This window comes from Acomys minous (assembly GCF_964271855.1).
Source record: "Acomys minous genome assembly, chromosome: 4".
NCBI lineage: Eukaryota > Metazoa > Chordata > Mammalia > Rodentia > Muridae > Acomys > Acomys minous.
This window is the reverse complement of record NC_140486.1, coordinates 37,085,376-37,100,145: the sequence shown is the minus strand read 5'-3', so window position 1 is coordinate 37,100,145 and position 14,770 is coordinate 37,085,376. Positions and strand designations below refer to the sequence as shown.

Sequence of the window (14,770 nt, the reverse complement as noted above, 5' to 3'; positions counted from 1 at the left end):
ATCATTTGTCAGATTTTTCTTAAAGAGCAATCCCAACACTCAAAAGATTTTGCAGCATTTAATTCCAACATAAAAAAAAATTATGGGAAGATTGTTTTAAGTCATTCCTTAGAAATCATTATACAGTATACTATTTTTTCATTACTATACAAATAATAAATTAACACTAGACATCTGGTTATAAAAAACCAACTTGAAGACAAATTTAAGTTTTAATATTTTTACATAATTTGACACATATTTGTTAGCATTCTAATTGGGACCAGCCAATTGATGAGTGTTTAATGTGGGCCAATAATAAACATGAAAATCACCAGAAACCGGTATATATTCATGTCACACTCAGAGAGATATTTATCAAAATCACAGTTAAAAGGCATTATGGTTTTCCCTTCCAATTTAACACTGGATTTAGGAAACTCTGGTAATTATGAGCAAAAGTCAAAATGAAACACCTTGATCTTGCCAAAGTGTTTGCTTACCTGTAAGATGGATATAAATATAGAGCATATAAATCCTCTTATTCTATATAAAATATCAATAAGTATTCTCCTAATAAGGTGAGCAAATTTTATCTTTCACATTGAAAGTTTTTTCTCTTTTAAAAAAGCTTAAGTAGAGCTACTTATGGAAATACGTTCTTAAATGGTAGCTGCATTATACTGTATATTATGCTGTATTCAGTCATTTCCATATAGAAACATCACTAAAAACCTCTTATCACCAGTTAACTTGTTCAATGAACACCGAAAAACTGAAACTTATGCAAAGCAATTCCCAATGAGAATTTAGACTATTTCAAAATTAAATGGATGCACTCCATAAGAATCCAGACAATAAGAGATGATGTTTTAAATCACACAGCAAAGTTTCCTTGTTCCTGTATACTATTTAATGAAATAAACAGCCCTCTTTCGTCGCTGATTTCTCACTCTGAAGTTCATTTGCAAGGCTGCGGCATTAGTCCTTAGGACATACGCCATCACTGTGCTACTCCACAGTATCCACTGACGGAAACAACGTGCTCCCAGGCACAGTTTTCTTCATTTGATAAACAAGTCCTTACTCTAGACTAAAAACTAATACAGAAGAGGTCTTTTGTAAAAATGTATTAAAATCACGTATTTTAAAAACAAATACAATAGTTGGATGAAGGTGGCACACGCCTTTAATCCCAGGACTCCGGAGGCAGAGGAAGACAGATCTGAGTTCGAGGCCAGCCTGGTCTACAGGCTACATCGAGAAACATTGTCTTGAAAAAACAAAACAAAACAAAAAACAAAAGCAACAAAAACACAAAGACAGTGTGAAACTGCTTTTCACAGTCAGTGGGAAGTGTGCTGTGTGATGCCGCCGTCGCCGAGCAGACCGCGCCGTTCAGCACGAGAGCCTGCCAGTGTTCCCTCTTCGGAGCCCCCAAGCCTAAACTGGGAAGATTTAACACAGTCTCGTCAGCTAAAGCAGGTAAGTGAGCACCACGGGGACAACTCTGCTAGATTTTGACACTGTTCATTAAGAGCTCCATCTTCCTGAGTTTGCGTTTGTTCTTTGGCATCGGCTTGGGATACAATCCATTCTTCAGAAGATACTCCTTGCTGAGGCGAATCTGAGCACCATGCTGAAGCTGGAAAGAACACAGTGCTTGAAGAGGGCGAAGCAGAGTCTGTTGAGGAAAAAAGACACTAAACATGTGTGGCAACTTGTATTCCATCTACATCTCTCCTTCCAACAGAGACACATATGTGCCCTTTCTTACTATTGCCTTTAACTGTGAAGAGCAATGGCTAGTCTAACACTTCATAGTTATTTCTAAACCCACATTCTAATAAAAAGGATTTATACTGATTTTACATACAGGTAATAGAGTCTGAATTAAGTTTCATACATTAATTTATTTAAATAACATGAAAATTTGTCATTATAATAATTTAATCTGTTAACAAGATGTTTAAAAGAAACATTCAGATACAAATATAGGCACATCAAATTAGTTAAGTTTCAGTCACAAACAAGGCCATGGTGGCACAGGATCACAGTGGTTCATAGAAGACACGGAGCTGACATTTGAAATACCCTGTCTAACGTCAAATACCTGCAGAGCCAAGCACATAACAGTAATGTGTTACCTGGATATACATGTAAGCTAACAGAGGCGGTGAAGGCTGTCATACAATAGGAACACATGTTCTACATGAGGTTACCCAAGATCAAAAACTAAAACGAAATTATATAGTATTTTAAACACATTTTTTTGGTCATAGTCTTTGGATGTAAGGGTTCTTATCAAAACTATTTAAATAACAATAGCAAAGGTTTAGGGTGAAAAAGCCATTAAAGAATCATTTTTAAAAAGAAAAAAAATTAATAGAAAAATTTCCAAATGTCTGTAAGAGAATTTATTCTCCCACATATACAAAATACATGGTAGAACTGGGCACAGTGGCACATGCCTATAATTTCAGCACTCAGGGAGGCAGAGACAGGCGGATCTCTGTGAGTTCAAGGCCAGCCAAAACAAGTCCAGGACAGCCAAGGCTACACAGAGAAACCCTGTCTTGGGGTGTGGGGAGAAAACATGGTAGAAGAAGCTTTGCTTTACAACAGAGTGTTAAACTCTATGGTGGTAATTGCTTCTCTGTCCATTTTTATCCTTATTAATAGAAACCAAATTGTATTCATGAGCATACTGCACACATCTATTAATAAAATATTGAGTGATGACAGGTGAATGACAGTCACTTGGAATAGGGCTTTCAGAGGCACTCAAAAGATTTAGGTACCATAAGGGGTTTTCTGGGTTTGGGGGTTGTTTGTTTTTGCACCCTTTTCCTGGCAGAACATGATTGTTAGAGGTGAGACAACTATCATGATCAGCCAGCAATAAACACGAAGATTAAAGCCAAACACAAAGGATGACATACAGACAGAAGAAACGTGCTTTTTGTGTTTATTTACACGAATGAGTACTGTATGTCTGTGTGCCACAGGCATTCAGTGCCTTCAGGACAAAAAGATGTCATTGGATCCCTGGGATAGAAGGTCCAGACAATTGCGCTGTTGTGTGGACACTGGGAATTAAAGCTGAATCCTCTAGAATATCCAATGCTCTTAACTGCTGAATTATCTCGTCAGCCCCCAAACCCGAGTTCTTAATATCCTTTGCAAGCTGCATTCCTAACTCAGGACTGCCCATTTCAACATGGCTGAACATACTAGGCAAGTGCTTGTTCACGGAGCTACATCCCCAGGCTATGTAACCATTTTTATATACGTTTGAAAGGAAAATTAAGTACAAAGAGAGATTATACCATCTGCCCCCACCAAGCTTGCTGACAACAGGTGATAAAGCTGCAATTCAAAATGACTTCAACACCTGTACTGTGCTCCTCCAGGGAGCCACACTCTCAGAGCCTCTCACTTCCTGCTACTTCCTGTGTTTGATCGTTGCTCAATCATAAAGTATGGGGATAAACGAGAAGATTGAAAAATCAATGTTCCATCAAGTTTGTTTATTCTTAGGAGCCTGACGTCTATGGAATAAAGCCATACAATATTTTGCTGTTTTCCATGATCTTGAAGTTGTCTAGGAGAAATATACCATAGAGTCCCACCCCCTTCAAGGAAGAAAGCAATATACCCTTTGTCACAGAAGACAGTAACTGTGTTCCACGAAGAAGGGTCCTATTTATTTTTGTGTAACTAATTTTTAACAGATTGGCCTTAGGGTTCACTTGTCAAGAAAACAGCTTATACTCTAAGCTGGGAGCAAATAGGTTTTCTATAATAAGTAACTTGAGATGTTTCGTTAGACATGTTTCCCTTCATGCTCCCACTGACCGTATTAGAGTCACCTAGGTCATGAGTGTGCATGTCAGACACTGTTTCTCTACTCTTGGCCACTGTGATGTGATTATTCTTCAAGGCCAAAGTAAGCACAAGCAGCGCTCCAGGCCCTCACTGTTACTATGAAAGCTTGTGTTCCACCCACCCATGAGGAGTAACGAAAGCTCAGGATACGTGGGGTCCCGTCACAACCTGGTATGTTACCGGTGCTTACTCTCACATATTACGCTTAGGACCTGCGTCTTCTATGGTCAAGATAGGATTCTTCTTTTATTTTCAGGATATCATACCATAAACCATCACATCTAATCTAACAGGAATCAAGGTCAGCTATTACGTTTTTGTCATCCATGAATGTTTCTGGCTTTATCAAGAAGGAAAAGTGGTGAACAGATGTAAGTAAAGTTACACAGATAGAGGAAGGTGACAGGTAACGAAGAAAGGTAAGAACTAGGGTTGCTGTTAACGCTCTTCTCAAAGACAACATGGGGGAATGAAACTGTTTAGCTGCAACAGTCTACGCACAGACTCAAAGGAAGCCTCATCATGAGACAAGACTTCCATCAAAAGAAGAAAGCCTCCAACTCTCACTCTCCGTAACTGAGGCCCGGCAAGGGCAAAGCACTCAATCCTGGCTCCCAGCACTCTTGACTCTTCTGCCTCTGGAAATCTCTTTTAGTTTTGTTTTGTTTTCTTCAAAGTTAATACCTCTGTGACTTCCAGCTACTCTGAATTACATTTTATTCAATGCTGGGATTTTATTCATGATGAAGGCATTGTCGCTTAACGGTAGTGACACTCTACAATGAGAGAAAGAAGAGGCAGGAAGAGTATGTGTGAGAATGCACGCATGCGCCTGCCTGTGGGGGAGCACATGTGTTGGAGGAGTTCATCAACTCTATTTCCTTATTTCTCTCACCCTTTGACATTTTTGTCCTAAGTAAAAAAAATAATAGCTCACTTATTTTTCATATCTCACCTTAAAATTATTTACTGTTCTTTTTCTTTTGCTATAAATGCAAAGTTTCTAACAAGTGCCAAAAAGTTAAGATATTATTAAGTTTATTGAAGTGTTATTCTCTGCTGATAATTATATTTATACACACACACACACACACACACACACACACACACACAATCATTACAATTTCATGGTAATTAAGTATAGTATTGATTGTAGGGTAAATCCTTTTCATATCCTATGGGCATTTCTATCAATACAACTACCTATTTTATACTTTAAGCAAGTTTAATAAAGTAAGCAGAATGTTAGCACATCTCAAATAAAGGTGCCAATGTAAACAAGTAATGTGGCTGGAAGATGTTCTTTTAATTAAAAAGAAAAAAAAGTTGATCATAAGAGACTACAATCTACTACTGAAAAAAAGAAGTAGAAAATAGTAAAGAAAAAAATCCAGCCAAAAAACTCTATTGAATGTTGTGCTACTTACATGCAATTTAGCATATTAAAATGCTGTTTGCACAGCTTAGTGGGAATATTTAAATAGTGCAATCTGGAATGCTAACACAGTAAAATGCCAGAGGGGGAGAAGGTTATGAAAGTTCATAAATATTGACTGTAGATACACTCCACTGTCACCTGACGTACACAGTTCACAAGTTGTGCATGTCTAAGTCTATGACTTCCACATACCTCTTGTATGCACTGGTTTCCCTCCAAGATGGAAAGAGCAATGGCAGCGCACTCCAGGGTAGAAAGGCACCTGCTTGTTGGTTGCATCCGTATTACATACTGACTACAAATGCTAGTTTTTAACTGCACCTAAAACCAAGAGCAAAGTAATAAAATTTAAATTGACCTTAAACTTAAAGTTATGAATTTCCATTTAAATACTATCCACCTTCCTCCTAAAATTGCAAGTTTCAAAATATCAAGCATATGAGTATTTTTGCCCGTATGTTTAGTTGTTACTATTGAATAGCAGAAGAGTCTAGCTACACAAAGATATCTGCCAAAAAAAGATACCCAGAATACATTCGAATTTCTATATACCCCAAATAAAAACCAGTAATACCCTCCAGTAAGGAGGAGAATGAATACACATTCCACAACGGGAAACAGAAGAATAGCAAACAGGTACACGGGGAAGTGTTCAAATGACTCATTAAGCAGATTAAACTAGGAAGGAAAAAAAAAAACCTAGCATGAGGCTGGGATACAGCCAAGTGGTGGCGCCCTTGCTGCACATGCAGGAAGCCCTCAACTCAACCTTGAGCACTGCCTTTCCCTTAACTCCCCCCCCCAAAAAAAAACCTAACATCATTATATCCCAATACAGAGGCACACAGCCAGACAATATACAATGAGTGTTAGAGACCTTGGAACACTCAGCCCTAAACGAGGTATCTCCATCAAACCCCTCCCCTGAGGACGAGGAGGCAGAAAGAGTGTAAGGGCCAGAGGGCATAGAGGACACCACTGAAACAAGGCCTTTCAAATCAATAGAACATATGAACTCAAAGACCGAGCCAGCATGCAGGGGCCTGCACCGGAGAGAGTCCTAGAGCTGAAAGAAGTGGAGACATGGCCCCGCTGTTAACCCAGAAGCTATCTCCAATCAATAACTACTTGCAAATGAAAATTTAATTTTCTCCAAGGGAGTCTCAGTGGCCTGTAAACTACTTGTAAGTGCAGGCTGCACGCCTGGTGGTGGATGGCCAACAGAAAATGAACTTCATGGCATCTTTGGAGGACAGCTGTCTCATATTATATCAGAACATCTTTAATTTTTTTTTAAATAAAAACTTTTATTTTTATTTTATTTATCCAGCTTCTCTCTTTTTACCCTATAGATCCTTTGCATATACATACATACATACATACATACATACATACATACATAAATATATATATATTCCTAAGTATATAGATGAGTGGGTCTCTGTATCTATATCTGTTTCGTGTCCCTTTTCTCAGGCTCTTTTCCATCTGTATGTTTTGTCCTATTTCAATGTGTTAGTTTGTTGTATCTTTTTGTATTTTATTGCTATCCCTTAGAAACCTGTTTGTTTTCTACAAAGAGACAGAAAGGGGATAGACCTGGATGGGAGAGACGAGGAGGAGGAAATGGGAGCAGAAGGAGGGGAACTGTAATCAGTATATATTATATAAGGAGAAAAAAATCTATTTCCAAAAAAAGGAAAACATAAAAAGTATGAGTTTAAATGTAAAATAAAGAAGAAACTGTAAACTTTAAAAATATGGCGCACATATATGTGTGTATATATAACGAAATTTTATGCAGTTCTAAAGAAAAAATGGAAAATGCCATTTATAGGAAAACAGATGCAAACGAAAAGCATTATGTTAAGCAAAGAACAAAACAAAACAAAAACATGCTGTCTCCCATGAGCAGAACAAAGATTTAAAGTTCTCTATGCGTGTGTGTGGGGTGTGTGTGTGTGTGTGTGTGTGTGTGTGTGTGTGTGTGTATGAGAGAGAGAGAGAGAGAGAGAGAGAGAGAGAGAGAGAGAGAGAGAGAGATGGAGATGGACCAGAAAAACTGCCAAAAAACAAAAACATACACACATTACTTCTTTGACAAAATTAATACATCATACTAGCAAAATTCAGTGTAGAAAAAGAAAGTACCTGTTAAACATGAATCTGTTTAGGCATTTAAACATAAAAATTTTGTTCCTTGAATATTTTTTTAACTATGTAGCATCATTTGGAAAATCATAAGAAAATCACGAGATTGAGATTTTTCACTTTGAAAACTTCTTTCCTGGGGGGAGGAAGTGACGGTATTTATATTAACTGTATGAGTATATTTGAGGACTTTCATATAAGTTTTAGCCTCTCAGTTTGTGGAAAGAGATCTTGCATTGTGAACTTGCATGTAAATGTTCTGTGTTTACATGTTCAAAATAAGTTTAACTCATTTGTGAACAGTTCTCAGTTGGACATAGCTTCTGGGCTAGTGACGTGGACTTAAGACTCCTCCTCTCAGTGCTGGGACCCCATCTGATGCTGAACCCTAACGCTCTGTGCATTCTGCCTCAGTCTCAAGTTCACATGTGCATCTGCCCTGCTGTATTTAGAGGGCACTGGCTCCTTGGTGTATTGCATCTCCTCTGGCTCCTATAATCCTTCCTCTTCCTTTTCCACAGGGTTCCCTGAGCCCTGGGTGGAAGAATTTGATGAAGACACCTTGCTTAATGCTGAGTGTCCCAGGGTCTCTCGTTCTCGGCATACTGTCTGGCTATGGGTCTCTGTAATTTATTCCCATCTACTGCAGGAGGAAGCTTCTCTGATGACAGCTGAGCAAGGCAGTGATCTATGTCCATAGCAGAATGCCATTAGGAGTCATTTTATTGCTACATTCCTTTGTCAGAACAGTGCTATTTGGTTTTCCTTTAAGTCCCGGACCTATCTTGTCTCAGGTTCTTGACCACCTGTTGCGGATGCGCTCCATGTCATATAGTGGACCTTAAATCCAATAAGATATTGGCTATACCCATAAGCTTTGTGCCACTATTGTACCAATATATCTTGTAGGCAAATCGTTCCTGCAGGTCACAGGTTTTGTAGTTGGATTGGTGTCTGCCTTTCTCCTTTGGTAGCATAGTACTTTCAGTACTATGAATACTCTGTAGGAGTGACAGCTCTAGGTAGGCACCAGCTTCACTTGTGCATTTCCAATTAGTTGTGTATGTGTTGTCTTCAGGTACAGGGCCTCAGCATCAGTTACTGAAGAGCAACCAATTGTCTTGGCAATAGACTAAGCTGTTTGGGGCCCCCTGGGCTAACAACCCAATGATATGCAATCCATTCCTGGTGCTGGGAGCTTCATTCGGTGATAAGAGGTGTCCAGTTGGGGTTCTATCTCTCCTTCTATCACAGACAGACAGACAGACAGACAGACAGACAGACAGACAGACAGACAGACAGACAGACACACACACACACACACACACACACACACACACACACACACTTGAAAAAGCTTCTAATATATTAGATTTTCATACAACCTTTCTGATGGCCCTTAGGTTTAGCTGTTCCTTCTGGTATTCCTGTAGTGAGAATTCTGGTGTTGTAAAAATCCAGTTATTTTATGGTATGGCAGCACTGGGTTCTCAGTAAGAAAGCCTAGGCTTCCCAGTGTTTGTAGACATTGTGGTAAAGGGTGTCACTGGACTAACGAGTGCAGCTACAGATAATTTCTTGACATCAGGAGGCAGCTTTGGAGCCCTAGCTTAAGGTTCAGCAGCAAAAAGTACACGCTGTTTCAACAAGTACAGCTGAGAGTTACCAGGTTATAGAAATAAACTTGACCACTGATGTATTTAGTTCATTGATAATGTCTCACTAAACACAGCACAAATATTGGGATAAAGGGGGAAACATAGTGAGAATTTTGGTGTCTTTAAAAACCTAGTTATATTACATAAACGTGTTTTTGTTTTAATTTCAGGTGTGTGATATGGTGTTGCTTCAGACTGTCCACAGCAGCTCCCTGTTTGCCTCATGCTGGAGCATGATTCTACCAGCTGAAGATAGTTTCATTCTGGGGACTCTAGAGAGGATATAGGGATGGGGGCTGTTCCTCCTGCTGCTGCTGCTGCTGGTTTGTCAACTGGTTGAGAGAAAAGAGGCAAGAAGAAGAAATTGGAGATTTCCATATTTTTATTAGACTAGTTGTAAATTGCAAATTATGGTGTGAGAGCTTTTACTGCCTGCTACTTAACAACAACATAACAGTAATGAAGTAAAGTCATGTCCATTTATTTCTGCTTTTAAAGTAAGTAAGGGTGTAAATAACGGAAAGTGACAGTCACATCTGGCAAGCAACATAATTGGCATTTCTACATACTGTACCTTTTGGTCATTTATACCACGAATATTTTTACTAATAGCCAGCTGTGGCGGAATTCCTTCTTCAGCTATCCTGTGACACTTTTTAAAATCACTTTTTTAGATTCTTTGTTTGCTTGCTTTTTCAAGACAGGGTTTCTCTGTATAGCCTTGACTGTCCTGGACTCACTCTGTAAACCAGGCTGGCCTTGAACTCACAGAGATCTGGCTGCATCTGCCTCCTCAAGTGCTAAGATTACAGGCGTGTGCCACCACTCCCAGCTCTTTTTTTGAATCCTTTATGTTTATGTTTCATCTTACTTTTTGGCTGGTACATTACTAAATCCATGAGAAGAAGAACTGTGGTCTTATTGTATTGTCTTTAATAAATATTTATTTGCATTACTTGGAATTGAGTCTAAGATCTTCCCCAGGCTAGGCAACTGTTACATCCCTGAGATATATTTTTAGCCTCCTCACAAAATCCTTTAAAAGCAGTAATAAACTGATACTGGATATTGCTCATTTGTGATGCTATCCGAGAATAACACAGACTGTGTAATGGGCAACGAACAGAAATTTGTTTGTTTATAATTAACTGGGATTGAAAAGTGCAATAACAGTTTTTCAGAAGTTTGGCAATTTTCACTCCAAGACAGTGTTTTGTCTTTTGTGTTAGAAGGTGAGGAAGCAGAGAAAGAACAAGAGGGAAAAACTACTTCTTTAGCCTTTTTATAGCATGATTGTATCTATTCCTGAGGACAATGCCTAGCCGCACCCCATTAGCCAGCCAGTTTGTACCCATTTCCCAGTGCTGTCATGTCACGCTGACAATTATTTCCAATAAAGGAATACTGTGGGACACAAAGATAAAATCACAAAGGCTACCAAACCACCATAAACATGTCTATATCTTATTAGAAGTTAGATCTGAGGACAGCCAGGTCAAGCATTAAGCATAAAAACAAAAAGGCATAATAATAGTTATTTAATTTATATGTACATATATATGTATAAATTTTACACACACACACACACACACACACACACACACACACACACACGTGACAAGGTTTCTCTATGTAACCTTGGTTATCCTGGAGCTCGCTCTGTAGACCATGCTGGCCTCAAATTCAGATAACTACCTGCCTGTCTCCTGAGTGTTACGATTAAAGGCATGTGCCACCACTTCCAGTCTTGGCTTGTACCTTTTTAATGCTCTCTTGCTTTTTATCTTCTTATAAACTAATATATCTATATTTAGCAGCCCAATTGGCAGTTTATGTTGGTCATATTATTGTGGTTTCATTAAATTTGTAATCATTAAATTATTATTGTGTAGCATCCTTTGCATAATTACAATTACATTATTTCATAATTGTATTCTCTACAGTCATTTAAATTATGCTTAAATTAATTTTTTGTTCACTATTGAGTTAGTTGCTTTTGTGTTTCTATCACAAGACACTTGACTTGCACCAAGGTAAAATGATTTATTCCAGGTCCTTGGCTGTCAGGCTCCATTACTGTAGGCCTGGGAGGCTGAGCATCATTATAGCAGGTGCATGCAAAAGACTGGCTAGTAAGAAATTATGTTTTAAATTATGTAATGTTATTAGTAGCATGAAAATAGCATAGGTTCACCTAGGAGACTACAATTAAGAATTAATTTTCAAACATTAATTTTACTGAGCTTTTCTGTAGTGATATGTATTTCAAAAAGAATATTACTTACACTTTTTAATTCCATACTGGCTTCTGTGAATTGCTTTTAGTTTTCTCATAAGAGTGTTACAAACGCTGTTTTGTGGTTGGCTCTGCCCATGTGGTTCTTACCAATGCCTGTGTTAGTGACAGCTGTCCGGTTTGCAGAGAGCACCTGACACAGCAGAACTGAGACTGTTCAGAAACACTCACTTATGGAAAGCTTCCTCAAGAGCGGAGTGGCACACTGCGCTCTAACTGCTATATATAGTTGTAGTCATGGTGTGCTGTAAGATGGGCACCAGTCTGACTCTGGGAGTGTGACATTTGGCATGTGTGAGGCAGAAGGTGCCTACGTGACTAGCCCCCAGTAAGAACTGGGACACTGTATCTCTGAGAAGCTCCCCTGGAGCCAACACTCACACCCTGTCACAATTTGCTGCTGGAGGGCTTGCCTGCATCTTGTGCTTTTCTTACTATCACTGGTAGAAGCATCTAGGAGCATCACGTGTGCTTTGACTGGGACCAGGCTTCATCGTTCTTTTTGTTGGTTTTGCTTTCATTTCTCTTGCTGTAATAATTCTTAGTCATAACTTTGACTTTGGGTGGTTTCTTTTAGTCCTGGCAAGTCACTGAATCTGGGGACTTGCATTATAAAGACACTTAGAACACTGTACAGTAGACTGCACTGAAACTTCCTATCTCAAAGCACCAGCTGTTTGACAGTATCTCACAATCCAGTCACAGTTCGTATGCTACTGACACAGATGACATTGAGATTTTCATCATATAGTTGGCCTGGACTAGAGGGGTCAAGGTAGCTTCTGCAAATACCTGCACACTGGCAGGTATGGCTGGAAGGTGGACTCAGACTGTTGGCTGGGACACATGCATATAGCTTTTATGATATTAGCATCCTAAATGCCAAATAAGAAATCAGATTACCCTGATTAGACAGATCAATTATTCTTTGATTTTATATTCTGGACTACCTTGTATTTTTATTATTAGGAAGGAAAAAATTGTAGTACTAAATTCCCTATATTCACGTGTATATATGCTGTATGTAAGCTGATTATGATAAGCGAGAACACAGTGAAACCACTGAACTGGACCACTCCCTAAGTAGAAAGGAAGGTTTATTGAAGATCAAACTGTTTATTGGGGTGTCGTGGAAATCAGAGAAAAGAGTAAGATGGTGGAAAAGCAAGCAGATGCTCTGTCAGCAGGGTTGTGGGCTTTGAGCTCATCCAGATTATTCTGATTGCCCAGGGGAACTAGATGCCCTGGCCTGACGCACGCTGACCATTGTGGGTGAATAAGGGAGACAGTGTTTTCCTGATAAGAGCAGAAACCCACCTTTAGGCTTCTGTTTACCCAATAGCAATCCTTCTGCTGACCTGGTCAGAGTCCTTCCACTTAAGACTCTGCCTTTGGGGGCCCTGTTTGGACCTAACAGTAATTCCTTTCATTTCTTCCCCAGCTAACTTCTTCAAATCTTAAGGAACATCTTTTCATTCTTTGAATGATTCTGTGTGCGTGTTATTTATACCTTTGGTTGTCTTATTTCTATAACATCCTCTTCTGGCTCTGATATTTACAAGATAAGCAATGCTCTGATTATATACTCATAATAGAGTACCTATTCTTCATTTTTTAAAACCTCAACATTTTCATTTTCAATTTTTTATTTGGAAATAAAAGCCAGTATGTAAAATCAAGGGCTAAGATGCACAGTAAGTTTTGTTTTCTAGGACAACTATGGAGGGAAGAATTCTATTTATAGAAACTATTACAGGTTCTATAACTAGAAAATGCTTTTACTTGATATAGAAACATTTTCAACAAGTAATAAGAAATACTTCCTGTTTCCTCACTCTTTGCCGCCCTTCCCTCTGAACAGCATGGAGAACCTTCAAGTCTTATCTAGGTATAATCTGATCTTTTCGTGTACAGATTCATTCAGTGTTCTTATGTGAGTGTTTGTTTATATTTAATACTTGTGTATAAAAGTAACTTTTATTCTCCTGGCTCAATTGTTGTCTGGGAGGCTTACTGCCTCCTTCTGCTGGACTAGGCCTAGTCCTGGAAGCTTCTAGCCTCTGTATAATCTAACCTAGGCCTAGAATGTCTTCAGCCTCTGACACTTAACTGCCTAATGAGCTCACTCTTGTTCTTTCTGAGCTCTAGGCTGGCTGGTTCAACTCAGTTCTTGCTCAAACTCCTCTCCCAGCTGACTTATTTAAGTCAGCTCATCCCAGAATTGCTCTAGTTGGCCTCAAACTAACTCAGCAATCTGCTCTTGTCTTCTGGCTTTTTCTCATTTTCTGGCTCATTCCATCTTTACCTGTGTTTTCTCTCTGCAACCCATCCCTCTTTTACTGTCCTGGTAAAACTGCCTGCTCTCTCCATAAAATTGTCTCTTAAGTAGCTTCCCTTTCCATTCTCTTTTCGTGAGAGTTGGGTGTGTCCTATTCTGTCAAATATCTGGTTTGTCAAGTTTTCTGCCATTCAATTAGACATCACTTTCAAACATGGGTGCTTCCTTCTACAAACTAACTTTATCTTCATTTGGGATTAAAGGCATCTATCACCACACCTGGACCTAAGCTTTTCTTTACCTGATACTTGCTCTATACCAGGCTGCCCTTGAACTCAGATCTGTTTGCCTCCGTCTCCTAGATTAAAGGTGTGTTTGTATTCCAGCTGGATCACACAGACCTAGAGCTTTGGATGTGCTCTCTTGCCAGCCAGATCACATAGACCTAGAAGGTCTTTGGATGTGATCTCTTTCCAGAATGTTCTGAATTAACATTCCTCTACACTTGTATTTGCATCTTAGTATTTATTTTTAAAAAAATGACAACTTTGTAGAGGCATTACATGTTAGAAAATAAATTTGCATACATTTTATTTCATCTTTACAGACTGAGATGTAAATAAATACTACTACTGATTTCATGTAATTATGAACTGAAACTCAGGGTACTTAGCAACTTCAAGAAAGGAAGAAGGGAAGAAAGGGATGGGAAGAGGGGTCTTCTGACTTCGTCTTTTTTCTGCTCTTCATCTTTCCTAGGTGCCTCTGGGTACAGGGACGGTTATGGGTCCATCTCTGTCCAGACATTAAATTTGTTTCCTTCTTTCCTTCCTTCATCCATTTTTTCTTTATCTTGATTGAGTCAGCAAGACATAAGGTGAACCACAACAACACTCGTGGTTGAATCTGTGTTCCTTCACTTGTAATACTCTGCTTAGATGAGTTAATTCTAGCCTTGGATTCTGAGTTCAAAATCTTCTTACTGAAACAGGACCTAGACTCTGCCTTCAGTCTCTTATGTTCTCAGTTTTGCTCTCATATAATGGATCCCAGTGCTCCAACCACTAGTTCCAAAAGAACCC

General features: G+C 38.9%; 1 protein-coding gene across 2 annotated transcripts in view; it reads right to left on the bottom strand.

Annotated features, from left to right (window-relative positions):
- Positions 1-1,145: 1,145 nt before the first annotated feature.
- Positions 1,146-14,770, bottom strand: part of DTWD2 (DTW domain containing 2) — a 43,847-nt gene continuing 30,222 nt past the window's right edge. For both annotated transcript variants that reach the window (XM_084779743.1, XM_084779744.1), the window contains 2 exons: positions 5,498-5,626; positions 1,146-1,663 (listed from right to left, as the gene is read on the bottom strand). In XM_084779743.1, the coding sequence (XP_084635869.1) occupies positions 1,493-1,663; positions 5,498-5,626 (300 nt within the window). In that variant the 3' untranslated portion in view covers positions 1,146-1,492. The remainder of the gene's footprint in view (positions 1,664-5,497; positions 5,627-14,770) is intronic.